This window comes from Mirounga angustirostris, unplaced genomic scaffold (assembly GCF_029215605.1).
Source record: "Mirounga angustirostris isolate CCGP_5_RB_7025 unplaced genomic scaffold, mMirAng1.0.hap1 SCAF_14, whole genome shotgun sequence".
Classification (NCBI taxonomy): Eukaryota; Metazoa; Chordata; class Mammalia; order Carnivora; family Phocidae; genus Mirounga; species Mirounga angustirostris.
In genome coordinates, this window is record NW_026991722.1 from 36,039,328 (window position 1) to 36,062,282 (window position 22,955).

At 45.5% G+C, this 22,955-nt stretch overlaps 1 protein-coding gene across 7 annotated transcripts in view; it reads right to left on the bottom strand.

Annotated features, from left to right (window-relative positions):
- FHOD3 (formin homology 2 domain containing 3) overlaps positions 1-22,955 on the bottom strand; it is a 456,888-nt gene that overhangs the window by 365,548 nt on the left and 68,385 nt on the right. For 6 of the 7 annotated variants that reach the window (XM_045886817.3, XM_045886815.3, XM_054510321.2 and 3 more), the window contains exon 3: positions 21,702-21,766. In XM_045886817.3, the coding sequence (XP_045742773.1) occupies positions 21,702-21,766 (65 nt within the window). Of the gene's footprint in view, positions 1-21,701; positions 21,767-21,865; positions 21,893-22,955 lie in introns of all 7 variants that reach the window. The other variant, XM_064577734.1, reaches the window with a different exon arrangement.

Consider the following 22,955-nt stretch of genomic DNA (forward strand, 5'->3'; position numbering starts at 1 on the left):
AGCAAAGGCAACGAGCAGGAAAGATAGGGCACAAGAGACAAGAGATAAATTATGAAGAAATTGAGAGCCAAGGCATACTGTTTTATTAAAGATCAGTTGTCTACTTAAGAAAAAATACAAATTTTCTATTCAAGATTCTAGGTGTTTCTGACCCAAAGACTTAATTTGTATTGCCACTGAGGGACCTGAAACCCACCCCCCCCACAACCCCCACAAATATGGTATCAAGATATTAGTTACACATCACAGCTTCAGTTGGGAGAAAAATCGGTATGGGTGCTACAGAATTCAGAGCTTAGTATCTCACCCACTTAAGCAGGATTTTTATATTTAAACTTTCAGTAAACAGCAAATAATCTTTAAGCACACAATGACAAGACCTTTGCATTTAAAAAAAAAAAAAAAGCCAAAATATTTCACTCATGCTTCTGAAGGTTTTCTAAAAAGGCGATTTACTTTAGCCTGTGTGCTTCCACTGTACTTTCTTTTTGCAAAAGACACATGGCCCCACAGCCCCAGTACAATGAGGTAATGGTTTCAGTGCAGGAGCTGAACAAATGACTCCATGAGGCACCCAGGAGGCTTCTTTCAGCCCCTCTGGCAACACCAGCACCACCTGAAAGCCTGTAATATTCCAAAACTAATACCCTTTTATCACAATACCCTATGATTTCCCCACTTACAGAGAGTGAAGAAAGGGCTCAGCAACAGAATGGCAGAAATTCAAATTAAAACCTCAGTCTGCTATCGGCTCACACTCCTTAGAATTACTGCTATCAAAAAAAAAAAAAAAAAAAACAAGAAAATTAAAAGTACGGATGGAGATGTGGAGAAGCAGGAAGCTCATGCACTGCTGGTGGGAACGTCCAAGGGTGCCATCAGGGTGGACAAGACAGCTGTTCCTCATGGAATGAGAACTAGAATGACTCGAGGATCCAAAACAACACTTCTGAGTCTATGTCCACAAAATAATTGAAAGCAAGGTCTCCAAGAGGTATTTACACACCAATATTCACAAGGAGCATTATCCGCAATGGCCCACACACACAGGACGGCAAAGGGAACATGCCCTCTCATCACCCAACCACCGAAGACCATCTGTGGCTCCACACACTACACAAAAGTGAGCCCAATACCAATTTTTCCAACCTAACATCAGACTCAGATTCTGCCAAGTTCTTTGACTCTACTCAAGCAGGGAACTGCAGAAACTCCCATGAGGCCATCCCAGCCTCGGTAGGAAAGTGGAAAAGTCACCCAGCACTTTTACCATAATACATATGTTTTAATGGCTTCTATGGACACTTACCTATCTAAATAAACCAAGAAGCCACAGAACCCTTTAAATCCAGACATCACAACATGGATGTACTCAAGGGTTGGCATAATACCACACTGACAAGACAGTGATTTAGGAATTACTGCTAGAAAGGCAGATAGCAAAGCCACTCGTCCCTCCCACCAAGAGACTTGAGATCTGCACTGAGATGCCATCAGCAGCCCAAGATTTGTACAAAACGGTCAACACACAGCACTGAATTGTTTTCATTTGCCGAATAACATAAATTTAATAAGAATATGTTAGCGATTACAGTCCTACTCAAAATGTCCTTTTAACTTCCTACATATTTATTCACTTTCTGTATGTTAGCTCGTGCACACAGCAGGAAAAGTCCATTTGCCTGAGTTGCCTACCCCAGTATTCACTCTCCCATTCTTTCTCATGAGAAGAATCCCAGTTTTCCTGAGGGTGGCCCTGAAGCCAACTAAAAGAATTTATTTACAGGACTCCTTAGCAGCTATCTGTAGCTACAGAACTCAATTCTGACTAATCCCATGTACACAGAAACTTCTGGAAAGGCCCTTCCTCAGCCCTCCCTCCTCTCTGCTACCTAAAATACAGGAGGGATGACTGCAGTTCAAGTGGTCATCCTGAACTATGAAGAGTTGTGCCGGGAATGACAGAGCCAACGAGGAAGAGCAAACTATGTCCCTGATGGCCTCGGAACCGCCACGCTAGCCCTGGAATGCATCCCCCCAGACTTCCTTTACATATTAGGGAAGGAACCTTCTATCTTCAAACCATCCACTGTTGTTTTGAGGGCTTTACTATATAAAGGTAAACTGAATTTTAAGTAACAATTTCAAAGACATTCTATCTTTAAAAAAAACAACCAGACAAAACAAGAACCCCAATTAACATCTTTTCCAATAAAATGACGCCTGTCAAATACAGGAGCATAAGGGAAAAAAACCCAAAACACTAAAATATAAGTGGGGGAGGACAACTACCAGTAGCCTTAAGACATGCATGGTATTGTCATCTGCTTAGCAGAAAACAGAGGAAACAATGAGACATCTGACAGACATGAGAACAGGAGAACCCAAAATAGCTAGTAGGTATTCACTGGAAAGTATGGTAGGCCAATTTGAGAACAGCAGCTGAAACTGAGATGGGTATTGACCAATCCACTACCAGGTGAGTCAGTCAGCCCATGGTTGGGACTGAATGATCTGGAGCAGTCTAGCCCCTGTAAACTCTTAAAACTGGCTGCCAGGGCACCCTTCCAGGATAGGAGAAATTGCTGGGAGTGGCATCAAAACTGAGCAAGATCGGAACAATACAAAGGAAAGAGATGATCCAGTTAAAAATAGACCAGAACAGAGCCGAGAAGTCCAAGAATGCAACCAGCCAAGTCCCTGAACACTATACTGAAATAAATTAGGAAGCTCTATGATGTTGGAAAACAACACTGAACCAAGCCACCTTCTCAAAGTTTAGGAAAACTAATTTCACAAAAATGAACATAAAGTATAAAGGCCAAATCGCATGCAGAGTTACTACAGGGAAAAAATGACCAAGGAGCTGAATGACCAACTTATAGACAATGAAAGCATGCCAGAAAGGCACCCCCTAAAAAACACCATAACCTACTTTGTTAAAAAGTGAGATAAAAGATACAGAGAATTAATATAATACAAAAACAATATAAATCAGAATTAGGAAAACAAATGAACTGACAGAACTTGGGTATTTGAAATTAAAAAATCACTTCAGAAATATTAAACTAGAAGAAACCAGAGTAAAAAAAAAGAAAAAAAAGAAAAAAGAAACAAGAGTAAATGAACAGAACAGATAATGCTTTAGAAAATGTGTAAATTTAAATGAGGACTTTTTAATTCAAAAAGAAAATGATTCAAAACAAAGTGAATTACCACAAGTTGGCAAAGAAGATCTAACATATAGAAAACCAGAGTCCCTGAAGCCAACAAGCAAAACAAGAGAACCACTATGAAAAACTAGAATACAAGAAGGCTTTCTTAAAATTAAGAAATACATAGATTTGAAAATACATTTGAAAGAGCACACTATGCACCTGAGAATACTGACCTGGAAGAACTTACACCAAGACACAGTCTGATTACTGAATGTTACAGAAGAAAAAATTGGGAGGGCATGGGGGCATCTAACCAAAAACAAGTGACTTATGAAGTAAAAAGTAGATTATCACCAGGCTTTTTATTACTATATTTTTTTTATTAGAGAGAGCACGCAAAACCTGTAGCTAAAAACATTCCGTGCCTTTGTGTAACAATCTAAATCAGAGCCAAAACACTGGTTTCTTCCTCTAGACCATCTCAAAGGGATATCCCAAAGAGCAGCATCTAGGTTCAAAGGCAGTGGTCGCCCTTTGCAACTAAACTATCAGCAAGTTTAGTGCTAATGTTGAATGACCAGCTGCAGTAACTAGTTCATCCCAAATGCCTGGGATCATCTATTTCTTTGTTCTTTCTGATTTGTTATGATCCATATTTAATACACTATTTTGTGTTGTTTTGGTTTTTTAAAAAGATTTTATTTATTTATTTGACAGAGAGAGAGGGCACAAGCACAAGCAGGGGGAATGGCAGAGGGAAAGGGAGAAGCAGACTCCCCGCCGAGCAGGGAGCCCAATGCGGGGCTCAATCTCAGGACCTTGTGATCATGAGCCAAAGGCAGACGCTTAACCGACTGAGCCACTCAGCAGCGCCTACACTATTTTGTGTTGTCTTAATACTATACATCACTTCCAATCATTTGGGGGAGCAGGAAAAGTGTAACCATCCTCAGTTAATCATGGAATCAGGCCAACCACTGCATCCTGCAACCACGCTTCTCAATTATAACCCAGGAGTCCCTCCTTACCACCAAGACCCCCTGAAATATTCTGGTAGTGAGCAGCAATACCAGCCTCCTCTCCTCCACCCTGACCTTTTGGCTTCTCCCATTCCAATTCATTCTATATACCATTTCTAGAATAGTCTTCCTTACAGCCTGTTTCCATATTACTCCCCTGCCCAAAATCTTATTTCAATGATTCCCTGCTTTCCTATTTAGAAAATAAAATAAAAATCACATCTTGTATTTGAAGGCTATCTACACAAAGACCTTAATAATCTTTATTTGGGCAACCCAATATTTAAATTGATATTATCTTTTTTGAATGTACTAATGAAGCTATGAAACAGACGGTATCCTCCCCCAGTAGATAGGTCAGAAAACCAAGGCATTTCTCACCTTCCCCCTCCCCTACCCCCCAAACTCCCATGTTGTTTCCTGCTTCGATCTTGTACTCAAGTAGAGTGGATTCCCTCTGCTGCCACATTCACTCTACTCCTGTCCGTGCCCACTCAGGTGTCTCTCCTCCAGGCACCCCTTCAGTCTCCCTCCATGTTACCTGTATAAATCCTTCCAGGCTTTCATCAAACGACTCACCACCTCCCAAGACCTCCCCTAAGACCAGTTCAACTGTAGACCCCAGGCCTGCGAATCCACGTGGATTAGCTCTCTGCCCTCACATAGGATATCAGCGGAACTCCGATTTTTCTGAAGGTTGGGGCCATACCATCAATGCAGTTAGGAGTTAGGAATAGACCCAGTTAGCACAGTTTAAGGAGAAGCAGCTAATTCTGCCCTCCAAGGGATAGTCGACAAAGTCTGGAGGCATTTTTTTCCTGTCACAACCAGGGATGTTGCTACTGGCATCTAGTACGCAGAGACCAGGGATACTGGTAAACATCCCAGACTGCACAGGATGACCCACCAAAAAGAAGTATCCTGCCCAAAATGTCAACACTGCCAAGGTGAGGAAATCTGGCTCTAGAGGGAATAAGAGAAAGTGCCCAGGAGACCCAGGCCCTCTAAAAGTGAAGGAAGCATCACATTAGATCCAGATCCATCATAAATGCTTTCAACATTACATTTCGTCACTGAATTCTAAAATTAAGCAGCACAGCCTCCTGCCCTGCAGCCGTCCCAGAAGCATGTGGTGGGCATGGCAGACACTCCAGAATGACCACATCACAAACTACTGGAGCTGGCTGCCGCATGGCCGCCTGCTAATTTTAATCTCTCTTTCTCAAAGGTCAGGAATATTTTCAGACCTCTTGGCACACGCATATTGTGCACAGACTTGATATATGTTGCTTCCAGTTGGCAAAGCGTTCCATTTGCCAGCACCCCAAGCTGAGTTACAGGCTTAACTTTGTCCCTGTCACTTTCCAAGGGGCTTTCTAGTCCATTATCCTAATTGGCAAATGATATATAAGTACCAGAAGGCTAAGTGTCCACAATTATATTCATAATGAAAGCTTAATCTCCAAAAGAAAACAGTAATTCATTAAAACCGCCCTTCCCATGTGCCATTACAGTAGCCAAAAGTAAAAGACTGTGCTCCACGGTGAGGTACCAATTAGCTGCCTGAGCATGAAATGCAGACAAGACCAGAAGGGCAAGCAAAAGCTGCATCCTGCCTGGCTCCCGCCAAGCTGTCCTTGCTGCATGCAGCCTTGTGCCTCCCTAGGGCAGGGGTGGAGGAGGAGACAGAGGTTGGGGGTCAGGGCCTGGGACGGTGGGAAGCAGTCCTTCCTCCGTCCCCTGCTCGCGGCAGGCTTTTTTAGCAGATACTTCAGCCTTGGTCTCTGTATCTTATCAGCACCGCAGGGAAACTTGAGGTTTCAGGGAAAAAAAGGAAGACAACTCTCTGGCCTGATATTTCAGCTTGACTCACCATAATCCCAAACTCTTCTGCCCTTCTTCTTCATACAGGTGTGTTAAGGCCCACCATGCGCTGTGCACTGTGCTGGGGAAGCTCATCGTAGCTGCTCCACCGAACTTACAGAGGGCTGACTGTGTGCCCCCCGCTCCGGGGGTAGCGGTGGAGGGTGGGGGGCCTCACCACCTGACATGGATTAACTCATTTAACTGCCAACAACCTTATGATCGTGGCATTTTACAGGTGAGAAAAGGCAGGCAAGAGAAGTCACTTGCTCAAAGTCACACAGCCTTTTAGTGGTCAAGCCAGGGTGTGAACCAAGTGGACCAGCTCCAACATCTGCCCTCCTGAACAGGGACCGCAGCACCACAGAAGAGCCAGCACTCCTCACGTGCAGGGGGCTGACAAGCACTCCATGTGTCCCATCTTATCTGTGGGGGACACAGAAGGCCACCCATCATTGTCCCTTTGGTCTGGCAGGGTATGTGAGCCAAGCCCAAAGTCTCAATAGGCATCAACAAGAGGAGGGCACCAAGTCATGGGGCTCCATGGCCTGTCTGACAGGTCCCCAGCAGCCCTGCAGAGCTGAAGTTGGAGGGGCAGGACATAAGGCATCTTATCCAGACCCCCAACCACCCCATGAGATGCACAGAAGGAGGACCACCGCTTTACAAGAAAGTCACCTGAGGAGATGAAGTCACTTACTCAAGGTCACATGCTGCTCCATGGTAGAACCAAGGCTCCACTACCCAGGCATGTCTCAAGACTCCCTAAGATCCAGGACATACCCCTGTGGTTGGAGACCTTGAACTTGCTAGAGCTCCAATTCCCTGATTTTGCCATTTCCACAGTACGCCCCCATAGAACCCACTACTGTTGTGAAGAAGCTTCCCTGGGCAAGAGTGCCCCAACCTGCTAACGGATCCCCATCTGGACTCCCAAGCTCCCAGGAGCACCCCTTCAGATGCAGGGACCCTGATACTTGTATGGGAAGAGGGCCAATCCCTGGCAAAATGACCTCTCTACCTGTTCCAGGAGTCCTCTCCCTCAAAAGCAGGTGCTCATATGCCAAGTGCCTCTAAGGACCTCCAAACCCAGTCCACGGAAAGGCTCTGAGCCTCGGCATACCATGGGCCTCCACCCGAAGTGTCCCCTCCCAGGACCATTAGCATCAGCACATGAAACTAGGCCTTTTGCTCACGGGAAGATGCTCCAGCATCAGAAACAGCCCTGACTAATGACTACAACTCAAGTTCTTGGGCTCTCTGCCCTCCAATTCCTAATATAACATTCCTAATGCATAGGCAATCATCACTCCTCGGTCAGTACTCAGGGGCCACCTTCCACAGGCAGGAGGAAAGAAAGCTGAAGCCATATCATTTCCCGTCCAAAGAGGTGACCTCCTGATCTTTCCAAGTCGGTTTCATTCATGAATGACCAGGGTATCTATGTGGTCCTGTCGTTATTTCCCCCCAAATGTTGCAATCAGTGCTTCCATAAATTCTGTTCCATGGTTACTCCAGGTCCCAGAGTTTGAGAGTTTAGCTTCCCGCTTTCCCCTCAGAATGCTGAGTGGAGAATCACACCAGGCTTAACAGAACCACCACCATCAGTCAATGTGGCCTGTCACATCAGTCACTCACAAAGGGACTTTCTAAAGCATGTTTGCCACTCATCTCCAAACCATGTCTGGGTCACACCTTGATACGCCAAGCCAGAGGTTAGAGTGTGAGGTCCTAAATCGCTTTTGTAGAGTATGTGCTCCATCAGAAAAATCCAAACAGGCCGAACTCAGGACAATGGCCATCACGCATGTCTGAACAAGACCCCAGCATGGAACAGGCTCCATCGCTTCTAGAACAGCAAGCACAAGGACAGCAGCTGGATGCACACCCCCAACAGAGTCACGTTTTATTTTAGACTCACTCCCTCTCTTTCACCTCAAATACTCTAGCCTTAAAAAGCAGCAAGCTCAGAGTACCTCCAGTTTTAATTTAGCCTGGCACAGCCGCGCTACTCCAAGCTGGAAACACTGCAGAGGCAAGAAAGGCAGAAGCAGCTGTCTGCCGCTCGGCTCCGGACACAGCACCCCTTGCTGCTGAGCACACAGCTCATCTCTAAGCTGCTTGGCCATTGCACTCTATGCCTCCGGGAGAAGGGGTCGAGCTCAAGTACCCACAAGCCCAACTGCTGAGCCTCGTATACAGAGACCTTCTCTGTGGGGCTCCAGGGGTCCACAGATCACGCCGTGGTCTTTCCCTCCTGAGTTCAGGGGCACACTGGCCACCCTGACACCTTTCCCCCAGTGCCACCCAGGAGAGAACTGGCCTTCCACCTGCGGCCAGACAGGCTTCCTAGTAGTTCAGGGAACGACCCCTGGCCCACTATGGGGACAGGCTCCTTGAGGGCCCATGGCCAAGCGAAGATCTTGAAGGTCCTCACAATAGGACACTCCAAGGAAAGGGAGAGGCTGAGCCTCACTGGCTCACTGCCTTCCCCCAGGTCCACCCTGGGGGAGTGAGGGCAGGAGTGAGGGCAGCCACAGTGTCCTCCTGAGGAGCCAAGGAGAATTCCCTACTCCCGCTGCAAATGGGAAACGCGGGATTCAAAGATTCCCCTAAGATGTACCCATATTAGAGGAAATTAAAAATCCCTGCCACATCCTCCTAGGGCCGACGTGTACAGGGAACTAGGATTAAAAAAAAAAAAAAAATCACTCCAGAAAGGACAAAAACCAGGAACCATGTAAGTTCATTAGGGAAAAAGAAGATGAATTCTTCAATTCTTGGGTCTGGGACTGTTCCCTCCTCAAGGAGTAAGGAAGGAAAATTGCAATGCACCTTGCAGCAATAGGCAGGAATGAAGGGCTGCCTGTTCCCTTCTGACATCCTGGGCCTTTTCAGGGAGCTGAGCTCCAGTGCCCAAAACACCTTTTGTATACTTTGTTTCTATCTAAGAAACAATGGACCTGGGAGGCACATGGCAGCCCTGGGGGGGGGGGGCTTATTTTCTCTCTACTTAGCTTGCTTCACACTTACATCTAGTTTAACAATCAGTCAGATTCTGTACACAGGATCAGGAAAAATGAAGAATTAGAATTTTATGAGCAAACTTCCTTGGAGAACAACAAAGATTCAAGAGAAAATTCTAAGTAACCATACTATCAAAGAGACAAAAAGTGTATTTTCAATGTGTATGGAAAATTCTCCTACTTTGAAATGAATTTCATCCCCAAGTTCAGGTGAAGAAATGAAGGCTTGGGGCAGTTCTAGGATTGGCTCCTAGAAACCAGCTCCTTCCTTCGAGGCCTCTTTACCCTTCCACCCTGAGAGGGAGGAAGGTCTTCCATCCCCACCCTTAAGATCACACAGCATCCCTGGGAAACAGGACACAGATCAACCAACTGGAGAAGCAAGAGTTGAATGGTCAGTGTCTCAGTGCTAAAGGCACTGGGGACACAAGGGGTGGGGTGAGCCAGAGTCCTCCTGATGGGGGTGAGGAATAGGAGATGGATGTGGGACCAAGTTCGGGTATCCAGTGGACACAGCATGGATCTCAATGGCAGATCTTGAGCTCCGGGAGAGCTGGAAACTGCAAGCCTACAGCTTCTAGTTAGAATCGTGAGCGCGGATGAAAGAGCCTCAGGCCTATTTCCTTCCAGTTACTTTCCAGGTCAGGTGGAAAGCTAACCGTGTCCAACATTACAGCCATATAGAGGATAGTGAGGTTTTCAAACCCCCCCACCAGACACTGTTGACTCTTGGCGGCAGCAACAAACTCACATTCGTGAGAATTGTGCAGGGCACCCAGATGGCAAGTTCTTGACCTACGACAGCTGTGTAGCTCAGCAGCGCCTTCAGCAGTTCGTAAGGGAAGTGGGGAAGTTGGTGCCATGTCCCAGGTCTAGCGGCCCAACATGCTGATTCCAGAGTTTGAATCCCGCCTGTCACTGCTCCCCCCTCACCCACCTTCTCCCCTCAACTAGGACACTCCTGCAGAGGAACCAGCACCCCCCGCTATAGGCTGGGTGCCCACACCTCAGCAGGACTGCTCCAGAGCATCTGCTTTTTATTTTTATTTATTCTGCCTCCTCAGCCATTTGTTTAAAATGAAAACATGCCAAAGGAGGGTTATATAACATATATGTATATACGCTGGTATGTTTTAAATATTTAATCTTGGATCCTAGGTACAACCTCATTTGGAGTCCTCCCAAGTCCTCCCCACAAGGCCCAAGTCCACGATGGCCTGCCCGCCCGTGAGTGGGGTGGACTCAGCACCCTATTCCCCAAGCCCGTGAGCCTGCTGCCACAGCCTGGCACTCCCTGAGTCTCCTGACGAAGGCCAGGCCTGGAGTCAGATACCAGAAAGGACCCAACTCCAAACCTTGGATGACAGCCAAGGAAAGGCAGGGCTGCAACTAGAACCCCAAGACAGAGCTGCCCTCTGAGGATCACCATCCCAATACCCGCCGTGAACACAGAGGCCACCAGTTCTGCCCCAGAGAAGCCTGGCCCGAGCTGTTCCAGGCAGTCTGTGAGGCCATCCCATTACAGGCCTCGCTTCTAGAATCTACTATCTTCCGTCAAAAAAAAGAAAGAAAGAAAAATAGAGGAAAGAGGAGAAGAAAAATCCACAGCATGAATCTCATCTGTGACTGACATGGGCCTTGGCAATTCCCAGTGAGGACAGCTTTGTGGAGCTCCTTTTCAAGTCCCTAATGGGCTGGTAATTGGTTTTACGGCTTTCTGATGAAGTGTGAAGTGCTCTGGGGCACTCTGCTTTGCTTCCTGGTGGCTTCTGAGGCCTGGCGCCTAAGCCCGGTGAAGGGAAAAAGCAGAAGCCCTTGGCCAGCTCATCCCCACCCTCAGGAACCCCAGCCCCCAAGGTGCAGGACAGGAGGTAGAAGAGACACCAACACATGACCTGGTGGGACAGCTTTTGAAGGTACCCTGGGCCAAAGAAGTCATTTAAAAAAAAATCCTCCAGATACAAAGCCAGCTGACAGTAACTGTGATAGGTTATTTATGTGTCAAAGTTTACCATCACTAGAGAAGTTGTAGACAAAACATACAGATTATGTATTTTTTTGGTGCAATTTGAACAGCTTATCTGACCGTTCTGTAAATCTCAACTTGTACAGAATATTTTGACTACTTTTATAGTACTTAGAACATGATTTTTCCACTTTAAAGTTACACAATGTAACTAGCACTTGGTGTTACATTATGGTGTTTTCACTCCTTTTCATGCACCCAGTTGTCTTGTGTAATGACTGAGCACATTCTCAGAAGCTTTACTCTCCGTTTCGGGGGTCCCTTCAGGAGAACACCACTGGGGAACACACAGAAGGGGAGCATCGAGCTGCCCTCACGCTCACAAAACCCGCTTAATTTCAGTCAAGTTGAGAGTTTTTCAGTAAACATGCTAATTATTTGATTCTTGTCCACACTGGAACATTCTAAAATGTATCAAAACCAGGATAACTGAAGAGAAGACCACCACAAAAAGACCCCAATGCCACTAGTTACGCAGGAGTCATGGACTCAGGATGGCCAATTCCACTCTTTGGTATCAAGTAAAATGTTAATGGAAACCTACTGATCTGCAGTTTGAAATCTGTCCACCAAGCAGAAAAGGGGAGCAACTAAATCATACCTTCAACACACAAGTTGAGCATTTTATGGGTTTTATAATTAAGAGTTCGACAATGTCTTACCCTAATATTTAATACAATTCTGATACCCAGTGGTGGATGAGGAAGGTCCTTCAAGAATGGGAGGCAAGACCTGCATCTCATCCAAGCCGGTTCTGTCTCTAAACACATCAGACATGCTACAAGTGCATTCCTTTGAGAACCAGGGGATGATCACATTTCAACTTTGCTCTGACCATCTGTAAAGCAACTGTGATGAGGAGGATGAGGATGTCTGCCACCATTTGCCCAAGGTAGCACATGCCGGGCACAGCACGTGCTTGTACACACACTATCCCCACGAATGCTCACAGCACTCCCTGGAGGGAGGCACCAGGGCCCCCTTGTCCTCACCCGGATAAATAAGCAGACAGACCTCACAAGGTTGAGGGCAGGGGGAGGTAGCAAGGGAGGCCCCAGGCCCCACTCACATGGCTCTTCCTGGCACACATACAGGCCACCCAGGCCATGAGTCATGTCAGGCACTGCATTCCGGATCCACACAGCACTCCCACAGAACCCAGAGCCCTCCTGGAAACGCTTTAAAATGACATTCCACCCACGTCCACAGATTTGTTACTATTTAATTTCACATTCTACTTACTGCCTTTTATTCTTCTTCCTAAGAAAATACCAAACAAATTCATTTCTCAAGTAAATGAATTAAACTCGCATCAGTACCATGACCCTTTTAGCAGCTCTTTTGGGTTCCTGGACCAAATTTCAACATCTGTGTGTATAGGCTTTCCCACACCAAGCCTTAGACACCAAATGGGTGCCCTACAGTTCAACTCAATTCTGATGCTAACTGTAGATAACATCACATGCCACAGGTTAAGGGCTCAGTCTTCCAAGACTGCCCACCATCTTCAGACGCCAATCACAAACCCAGTTGCTCACCTGTGCCTCCGATCTACCAGCTTTTGATCAGAGGTTCCAATGAATCCCTCCTTGAGTTTGATTAATTTGATAGAACAGCCCACAGAACTTAAACATTTTACTTGATCACCAGTTTATTATAAAAGGATGTAACTTACATGGAAATGATGCATAGGGCAAAGTATGAGAAAGGGGTATGGCCCTCCCATTTTCTCTCCCTGAATCTCCCTGTGTTCACCAACCAGGAACCCTATCCTCTTGGGTTTTTATGGAGCCTTCATTATAGGCATGATTGAATCACTCACCAGTGGCTAAGAGGTCAGGGATAGGACTGAAAGTTCCAACTCTCCAATCACATGGGTGGTTCTTCCCATAGCTCACGTCCATCCTTAAGGTAGGGACCAAGTTGCCTCATTAACATAACAAAAGGCACCTTTGTTGCTCTTATCACTTAAGGAATTTCAAGTGTTTTAGGAGCTCTGTGCCAAAAACAGGATGAAGGTCAAATATTTATCACACATCACTAGTACAGTGGCTTTCCTCAATCAACAAATACTTTGGGGTCTGCTTCTGTGGGCTGAACACAAAACAGTCCACCTTCAAATGCTCAAGAGCTAACTGCTACCCGGAACAAAAACCCTACCTCCTAGATCTTCCCAGATAAGGACCAGACTTCCAAACCAAGAGCAAGAAGACTCCCAGCCTCCCACCTCAGAACCCTTGTGTTCCTTCCGGACAGCTCCTGAAGCCAGAGCTGACAGCACGTAGTTCTGATCAGTTAAGAGCCTTCGTTTCCAGGTCTTCCCCACTTGAAGCCCAAAAGAAAAGCTATGTCCAGCCAGGCAGGATGGAAGACCTGAAGGGATGTGAAAGCTCCAGATCCTCCTACAGCAGTCGGCAGCCGGGCTCGGAAAAAGGGATTTCAACTGCATAACTAAACAGAGTCAGCTCTTGAAGGGTGAAATCCATTTTTCTCAGCTGATTTAAACTTTCCCCTGAGGCCATCTGTGAACCACACAAGAACTCTGAAAACCGTCCTTGGAAGCCTGGGGAAACTTCGCTTAGGGAATATGTTTTGAAAGACCTATTTAGAGGTTTGGGTGGCACTTCAGACTTCCTAGACCTGAAAGGTCTCACTGGGCTCTAAAATCACAGATCTAGAAAAGGGCTGAAGACGATATAAATGGCCTAAAGAGAAAGCAACAGGCCAGTACAAAGGGCTCTAGTTGGAGAATTGAGAAATTCAAGCTTTACTCTCTCAGCCCTTCCCATGGCTAGTGAGGGTCCATGAAACCAAGGGTGGGAAAGGACCCAACTGCAAAGGTGCCACGCCCTGAACATGATTCATATTGTTTTTTTTAAATGCCCAAGGTAGGGGTCACCTGGGCAGCTCAGTTGGTTGATCATCCAACCCTTGGTTTTGACTCAAGTCATGATCTCAGTTGGGGGATCAAGCCCCACATCAGGCTCTGTACTCAGCATGGAGTCTGCTTCAGATATTCACTCTCTGTCTCTCAAATCTTTTTTAAAAATTTAATAAATAAAATGGCCAAGGTAAGCAGTCTATAATTTAGTAGAATTCTTCTCAAACTAATTATCTTCATGGCATTTTACAACTTGAAATACTTGCAGATACATTATCTAATTTTCAGAGTGGTAGTAAGCTGACCATTGAATCTAAAGTGGAATCTTTTTAAAAGGCTAAGAAATGATTGAAGTATCGACTGCATGCCAAATGCTATACCTTGTCCCACAAAGATTTCCCTAAATCCCTGAAAATGTATCCCCTTCCTGCCCACACCATCATAGTCCAGTTACCAGGATAGAAATAAATCACATCACCTCTCAGTACAATTAACAGAATTTTTTTTCTTTTCATTTTTTTTAAATTATTATTTATTTGAGAGAGAGAGAATGCACATGAGTAGGGCGAGGGACAGAGGGGGGAGAGGGAGGAGGAGAAGCAGACTCCCTGCTGAGCAGGGAGCCAGACTCAGAGCTTGATCCCAGGACCCTGTGATCATGACCTGAGCTGAAGGCAGACGCTTAACTGACTGAGCCACCCAGGCGCTCCTATTTTCTTCTTTCCAATTAAACTAACAAGATTCCAATTAGGCTAACCTTTTTCATTTTCTCCTTTTGCTCTTCTGTCACTACTACTCTGGCATATGAACTTGAGACTACAGCACTTATAACCAATTCCCAAACACCTTTTTTACTGTTTTTGAATTAAATTTTGAACGGGCTGTATGTGTTGCTCAACTTCTAATGCTTTCCATGTGTTTTGATTCCCAAGTTAAAATATTTCCCATTTGGTATTTCTAACGCAATGGGAATCGGTAAAATGCGCCAAGAATCCCCACCCAAGAATCCATTTTTTCTAAGTCCCTCAGCAAGACCGGAAAAACACATGGGTGCACATCTAATCGTTGAAGAACCACCTTGTAGCAAGATATGTGCAAGCCATCCATCCTACTTTTCAGCTCAGATGCCCTCTGGATACCAAAATTTCTAGTAACCACTTTGTTTCCTAACATACTATTAACTGTTCCATGACACAAAATGAAGCGGACTCTGCATGGGGGGAGCCCCAGGTGCAGAAAGCCCATCTCTAGAGCTTGCATTACATTCCCCAGGCAGCTCAGACCTACAAGTAAAAAGCATTTATAGCGACACTCTAGAACTCACTCAAAGAACTCATTCAAAGGCATGGTGGTTTCCTTACCAGGGGTTGTTTTCTGGATAAAACTGAAGGTTCTGCTGGACAGCAACTTTGGAGTCTAGCTGCCAGCACGTGGTTTAAACTTGTAACATCTGCTACAGGTGTCCCCACCGCTAGGACTACATTCTCCAGAGTCCATTTCTGCCAGAATGTCATGTTCCTTGTTAAGGATATAAGCAATTATTAGGACAGGGCAAAGTAACATCAATAATGGTTCTAAGGCAATGCTCAAATATTATCCAACCATCTAACCTCTTCAGAGATAAAAGGTAACAAAGTTCTAAAGAGGCAAAGAATAATTTAAATAACGTCAAAGGGGGAAGGTAAGCGCACAAATGTGAAGTCAAACCGCCTTAAGAGACCCCCGTATAACTGTTTTTCTTTCCTGTGGGTCAATCCATATTTGCTCATTTTTCCTTCCTCTTAATTCCCACAGCTGACCTGAGTTTCCAGCTGTATCTGGAAGGTTCTTATGCTAATTCTCTCATAGGTGTGTCTCCTTTTCTTTATCCACTCCCTGTATTTATGTTTACCTGTATGTCTGTAGACAGTAGAGTCATTTTTAAATTCATTCTCTAATTGTTCTTTTAATTCCTGACAACAAATCATTCCTGACCTATCTATATACTGTCCTCTAAAATTACAGCATGTGTGGACAGGTGTGACAGAACTAAATAGCCATCAGCATTTAAACACTAGACTCTGGGCAGTTTAACCACCTAGTGGAATGTTCCACATGCTTCCCCATAGGCTTTCTCCCTTGGGGGGTGGTGGTGAGGGCACATCTGTCAGTCACTGTTTGGCCATAAGTTCCCTTAGAGGTTGCCACCAACACAGAGTGGAAAGGCTGATCCCAGCCCAAGCCCAGTGGCCTTCTAGACATGTGGACATTCTGGGAGCGGAGGTAGATTAATAGGAAACAGATGACGGGAGGTGTTTATCTGATTAGCCCAGAGAGCCCGTTTTTACCTAGAGAACAGAACTGTGGGTAAAAACGGGTCACAGACTTGATGGGGTATAAAAGGGAGGCTTAACAATATATAGGAGTACTACAAGTCTCCTGCTACAAAGAGAGACGCAGAATTTCAAACCTGAGCCCAGTTTGCGCCGAGGCCAGCCACTCAGGTCTCTACAGAATGGCACGGACAGGAGATGGGCTACAGAATTTCTGGAAAATCCATGGATCCCTACATCGAAGGACAGATAATAGGAAATGTGACCTGCTGTGCCTAACCCCACTAGGCAAGGACATAGCCAGGACACTGTGAGCTTGGCCATCATGACATCCACTAACAGGGCAGGAGGAAACCCCTGCCCTTGTCCCTGTCCCAAGGCTACAGAGGCAGGATAAGAGCAGAAGCTGGGGGAATGCAGAGCAGAGTCAGCAAGAAGCCCAGGCCCAAGACTTGGAGTCAGACACAGGAGGGCAGGGGGGCCAGGAGAGAAAAGAGGGACTACGGGGGTGGTTCTGGATACAACAGCCTAGGTTATGGTTACCACGGTCACCCAGTAGATGCATGGGCGCCCGCCCCCTTAGACAATATAGGGACAGCAGCACCTGTGTGGACCCACTCCTCTTCCCAGCACCCGGGGGGGGGGGGGGGAGGGCAGGACACCCAAGCTACCACACAGGCTTCCAGTGTCTGAGTGCGCGTGCGCGCACACACACACACACACCATGCTAAGAGGCTCCTCCTCTTGATTAGCTAATTTAGAAATACCACCCAGGTGCTTTGAAGCCCAAGAGGGTCAAAAGGCATTTTGCCATTTGTAGAAGGAAACCTCTAGTTTTCATGGGAATTCTAGAGTCAAGAGGCAGGGAGGACCACATTGGAATCTAAATATCAGTCCAAAACCCAGTGTCACATAAAAGCCAACCCGAGGGGCAAGTGAAACATCAAAAAACAGTTGGAGGGAGGCCTCCCTGCAGGGCCAGAAGGGCTCAGCCACATAGAACCCCAGCTCAAACTTAACACGGAAAGGGAAAGATGCTCAGAAGCAGGGGAAGTGGTACCGGGCCCAGTCAGAAGGCTTGGCAAGGTGGAAGAGGATACAAGCCTAGGCCTAAGAAGGCAGAGCCTGAGGAAGGGACTGGAGAACAAAAATGTATGTGGGGGTTGGGGGTAGGGTGAAGTCAGGGGTCATGAATCCCCTCAGTCACTCCTGCACTAGAAGGGTCTTCCTGAAATGTTGCCCCCCCCCCCATTTGTCATTCGCCTCTTCAGTGGAACGGTATAGCACAAAGCAGACCTGCATGACTTAGCTCAGAAGTCTTGGCAAATGATAGCTCATGTCTTGTTCTGTTGTTTGTGTTGCTGGAAATAGACTACTTTTTTGCATCAATGGGTAAAGCAGCCTTCTCCTCGTGTGATTTTTCTTCCTCTACAAGTGTCCTCTCTGCGATTTGACCTTTAATGAGCAAGGAGACTAACCTAATGGAGAGATTAGTCACCTCAGCTACCTTGTCAATTTCTGCCTACCTCATCTCTATCTTCATGAGCAGATATCATCGCCTAGGTTTGGGGGAAATGCCTCTAAAGACTCTAAAAACCCTTTGTACCAGCTTGTCCTTCAAAACTGCCATCAGAAATATTTTGCAACCTTCAGCCAATTTATCCTTTTGTTTAACTCAATGCTGGATACTTTAAAGTGTCCACCTTATGGGTCACAGACTCTCACTGGACAGAGTTTATTCTCTTAATGAGAAGACAGGATCTGGTCCAGGAAACTGAAGTACAGAGGTTTTAAGTCCCACAAAATGCCTTCAAATCAAGCCAGAAGCAAACACTCAGATATTACCTTTAGGATCCTAACAACTTTAAATCTGTTTTGTTTTTAAATCCTCAATTCCCTCTCTCGGCCCTACAATTCTTCCACTCCTTTTCTCTTCAAGATGAGATTGAGTCATCAGAGCCCTCTGAACATTTTTCTGGTGTCTGGAAATAGGATCACTTGCAGAGACCGAAAAATTTATTTTCTCTAGCTAACCTCATAAAAATGCAGACTTTACATGCCTGTCCTAGGTTTTTTTCCATCCATATCTAAGTTCATGCCTACAAAGTGACCATTGGTTTTTCTGAGGGACTGAAGCTAGATTTGGAAGGTGAGTCATACATTGTTTGCCACAATGTTACATCAAGTGGTCATACTCAAAACTGTGCAAAGAAATAAAAATTAGAGAGGAGCATCTCTCTTTACTCTCTACCAAGATCTCATTCCAACTTCCTGCTTCAGCCCTGCTGCACTATCAGAAAAGGCCTGTGTTGGCTGCCAGCCATGACCTTCAAAGCAGTGCCCAGTGGCCTTCACTTTTTGTGAGGTCCGTTCGGTTGTGGACCATAAAGGCTCCACTCACTCTTGTCCCAATCAGGGCCAGAGTTCCAAAGTTAACACTGAAGAATTCCAACAGCATGTCACTTCCAATTCATCAACATGCAGTCCTGGATTCTAAACATTCCTATACTTAATAAAAGCAGGAATGAACGAGAAAAGATTGTAGGGTGAAAAAAACATTTGAGAAATTTAGTTGATAACATTTTAAACCCATAAGCCCAAACTGATCCTGGATCCTTCCAGTCCAATCTCATGGTGGGGAAAGGGGTCTTTGGGGAAATGGCATATGGTGCCAGGGGTAAGGGAACAGTGATTGTCCAATGCCTGTCATAGTTCAACCATTGCTCATATGGCAAGGAGGGGAAGTCATCTGGAAAAGAAACAAGGACTCAACCAACTGATGTGAAAAAGATTTTCTCCCCTCTTGTCATGTTTTCTTTTGTCATTTTGACTGAAGATTGTTCCAGGTTTGGGTTTTTCATCCCAAAGAAATCTCTAATATTGCCATTTGGAAAGGGAAAGAATATGTCACAATGGGGGTTGGTACTTCATACACACGATGCATACATTCCATTTTCTATACATAACCAAAGGATAATATTTAGTGCTATTATAATAAATCTATTCCAGATCTTGCCAATAATAGGAAATGGGACAAGAAAGAGCATTTAATACACAGGATAAACTTTGCCTTCTTGGGTACTGATGTTAATTTACACAGTCAAACCCTCCTATCTGACATAATTAGGGCTGAGGTAATGAATGGGAGAACTAATTAAAGCACAAAATCCTTCTGAAGTAATAAACACCTTAAGACTTTATTTTAATGTGCAGCTACAGGACCTGATCATCTTGGTTTTGCCTGTGATGAGACACTGGGCATAGAGAATAAGGACACACACCTTCACACCCACTTTCAAGCTAGGACCTTTCTTTGAACAAGGGTCTACTAACTAGAATTCTCTGTGGACCTTCTTTCATGAACCCCTCCACTGATGTGGTCCTGGGATTTCCAGTCTCAATTTCTGTGAAGTCAAGCAAGAACAGACACTTGTGAAGACTACATATAGCCCTTCTAGATTTTTTGCAATATTCCAACTTTTATAGTTGTTGCAACCCACCTATGTTGACAAATGCTTTAGTAGTAACCAATTTTGAATCTTGTCCAAAATAGTCAATGAATTTTCAAAGCAGTGACTTTTTATACTCCTATTTAATCAGTTTACAGGATATTCACCTACCACTTCATTCAATTACTTAATTCCAATAGCAAGTGCAACTGGCATTAAGGGGGTTTGGGAACACTCTGATCCTGTCAGCACCCAGTTCAACCCCTCCAGCATGAAGGAATGCTTGTCCTGGGACAGCGCAGGACGGGCTGCTGGGGCTCAGTGTGTTATGGGGAGAAGTTGTGTATTTTACGTGGTATATATATTACAGGAGACTATAGAATACCTAAGTTAATGCAGCAAGTCAATAACATAGAAGCTGGTTTAAAAAAACTCCTGTACTTGAAATATTTCAGTACAAAAAGTGAATTTACACAAAAGGAATTAGTTCATTAGGATTCTGATCTACCCTATTTTAGTGTTAATATGCTTTCCACCACCTTACTATCTTGGGAAATACAATTCATCTTCATGTCCCAAATCTCTACAGGTTATCAGCTATATTTCAACCAATAGTTAACTTCAACAGTATTCAGCACATAACATACTGGAATTTGTTCTAGTTCTGGCTGTGGGGGAAGGTAGGATTACCCAAAGTCATAGGTCACAGGCCTTTTCTTCAGGTAGACATGATTTATATATAAAGTAACAGGAAAAAGTGTAAAGCAGGTAATTAAAGCAAATGATTAAATATATAGTGTATATTTTTATAGTACATGGTTCATGGTCACTCAGTGCCACGGGCAGTTGAGAAGTGAACAGTCAGTGCTGAAGGTTCTACCGATCTCACTATGTTTCCAACAAGATTAGGAGCCCTCCCACCCTGAGGCTGAGGAGTCTGCTACACGATTCCTCGTTGGCCACACAGTCAGAGATGGTCCCTGGAGACTCTTCTGGCCTCACACATTTAATACTAGATGACCTAAAATTACGCGGATTCCCCCCACGTCCAGCCACCTCCTCACCCCATCCCTGGATCTCCAACAGAGAAGCAGGAAGAAAGGGAAAGGACCAGAAACAATCCTTCCCACTCCACTCCGTCCCCACACTCCAGGTGTAGACTGGGCCTCAACACGATGATTTGTGCTCTTAATGAGAGGCCTGAATTAAGACCACAACTTATAATAAAAGTAAAAGGAGGCAGATACGGAAAACTTCTATGTATGAAGTGAATTTTAATTTTCTTTAGGACACTAGATACTTGCCTCAACTTAGCCCAACGCCAGGAGGAAACCAGGCCATGGTTTTAGATACGCCTCACATAAAAATGGTCTACTTCACATCAATAACTGCTTTCATTGCCATTCAACCCACATGTGTAGGTGGGGAAACCAAGAGGTACAGGAAATGGCTGCAGGAATGGCCCCAATGGGGTCCCTGTGTGACGCTTGCAAACCATTCTGAACCACAAATACATCCCCTCGACACCATATTGCTTGGTTTCTTTGTACGCCCCATCCTACACTGACCCGACAGGTCCCTTTTTATCACCTGACCACAACCTGGAGCTGCAACCCCCACGTCCCCACAGGGAGCTTCGAAGAGCCACCAGAAGGCACGTGACGATCACTTCAACTGGCTGGAGGTTCACACAGACACTGCCCCACAAAGAACCTCATCAACATTCTGCCTTACCTCCAGCTCTCTTCACTCACTGAACAGCAAAAGAAATCAGAACGAAACAGGGATTCAAAAGCTATTGCCGGAAATTGCTTCACTAAACTAACAATCTGGGCTAGGGGCTTACCCAAGTAGAGAGCATAACCCTAAGTATCCTAGGTATTTTGTTGCTTAGAGAACATTTCTTATCACATGTTTAATCACTTGAGGGCAGATGGGAAGTATCCCCTTCTGCATCTGTCACTCACCGATGCAGGCGTGGACCCTCACGGACAGCTGTGTCCTCAGGATGATGCTGTGCTTCTTGCCCCGCCTAATGGAGACAGAAGACAAAATGGACACCGGGATCAGAGTGGTCGCCATGAGAACACCTACATGCTGTCAATCAACTTGAAGCTTCTGGCACACCCACCTCAGAGAGACTCTAGATAAGCAGGGACTGAAACAGAACGAGAATCTACCATGAAATAACGTGATGTCACAGGGCTTTACAGAAAATTAAACGATGAAGTTTGACTCTGTGGGATCACACACACATTTTATTACCAAACCTGGTCAACTCCTTCCATCCATATAGTGTGTACTCATGCTTGACCATGTTGGGAAAACTTTAAAATCTGTGCCCATCAAGTGAAATCCCTGGAATGTAACCACACACATCTGCTTGACATTTTTACATTTTTTGGCTACAGAAGAAGGGCACACAGTGGGGTCATCAAAAAGCCAGTTTGCTGTGAAGTCAAGACGGTTACAGCTTTTACCCCTTGCTCACAGGAAGTAGGAGTCCACCAAAGAGCTTACGGGCCATTTATTCTCAAGAATGCCAATTTATACCGTGAAAACAGGATGGGGGGGGCGCCTGGGTGGCTCCAGACAGTTAAGTGTCTGCCTTCGGCTCAGGTCATGATTTCAGGGTCCCAGGATCGAACCCCACGTGGGGCTCCCCACTCAGCAGGGAGCCTGCTTCTCCCTCTCCCCACTCGTGCTCACACTCTTGCACCCTCAAACTCTTTAAAGAAAATAGGATGGGCCCTCCTCCCCAATTCTGCTCCTAGTGGGGCTCGTCCCATCCTGTGCAGAGAAGGACTAAAGCACCCAGCAGTTGAGAGGATAACTGGGAGAAAACAGGTGTCCTGGCTACCTAGGGGTAACAAAGGCTTTGGGATTTGGACAAAGGGAAGAGCCAGTGAATAAAGGTAAAATGGAGCCAGCCAACCAGCACAGCAGCAGATAACCTATGGGGTCTCTCAGTGGCTGAGCCCCATCCCATCACTTTTCTGGCCACTCCTCTCCCCAGTCTGGCAGTTCTCTCCTGCTTCCGGGTTTTGGGGTGGTGTTGGAGAGAACAAAATCTCACCAGGACACGTGACTAACATGATTATGAATTCACAGTAATGACTACAACAGTTTTTATTCTTGAGACCTGGTAAGAGGAGAAAATATGGCTTTTAAAAATGGTCTCCGGGCGCCTGGGTGGCTCAGTTGGTTAAGCGACTGCCTTC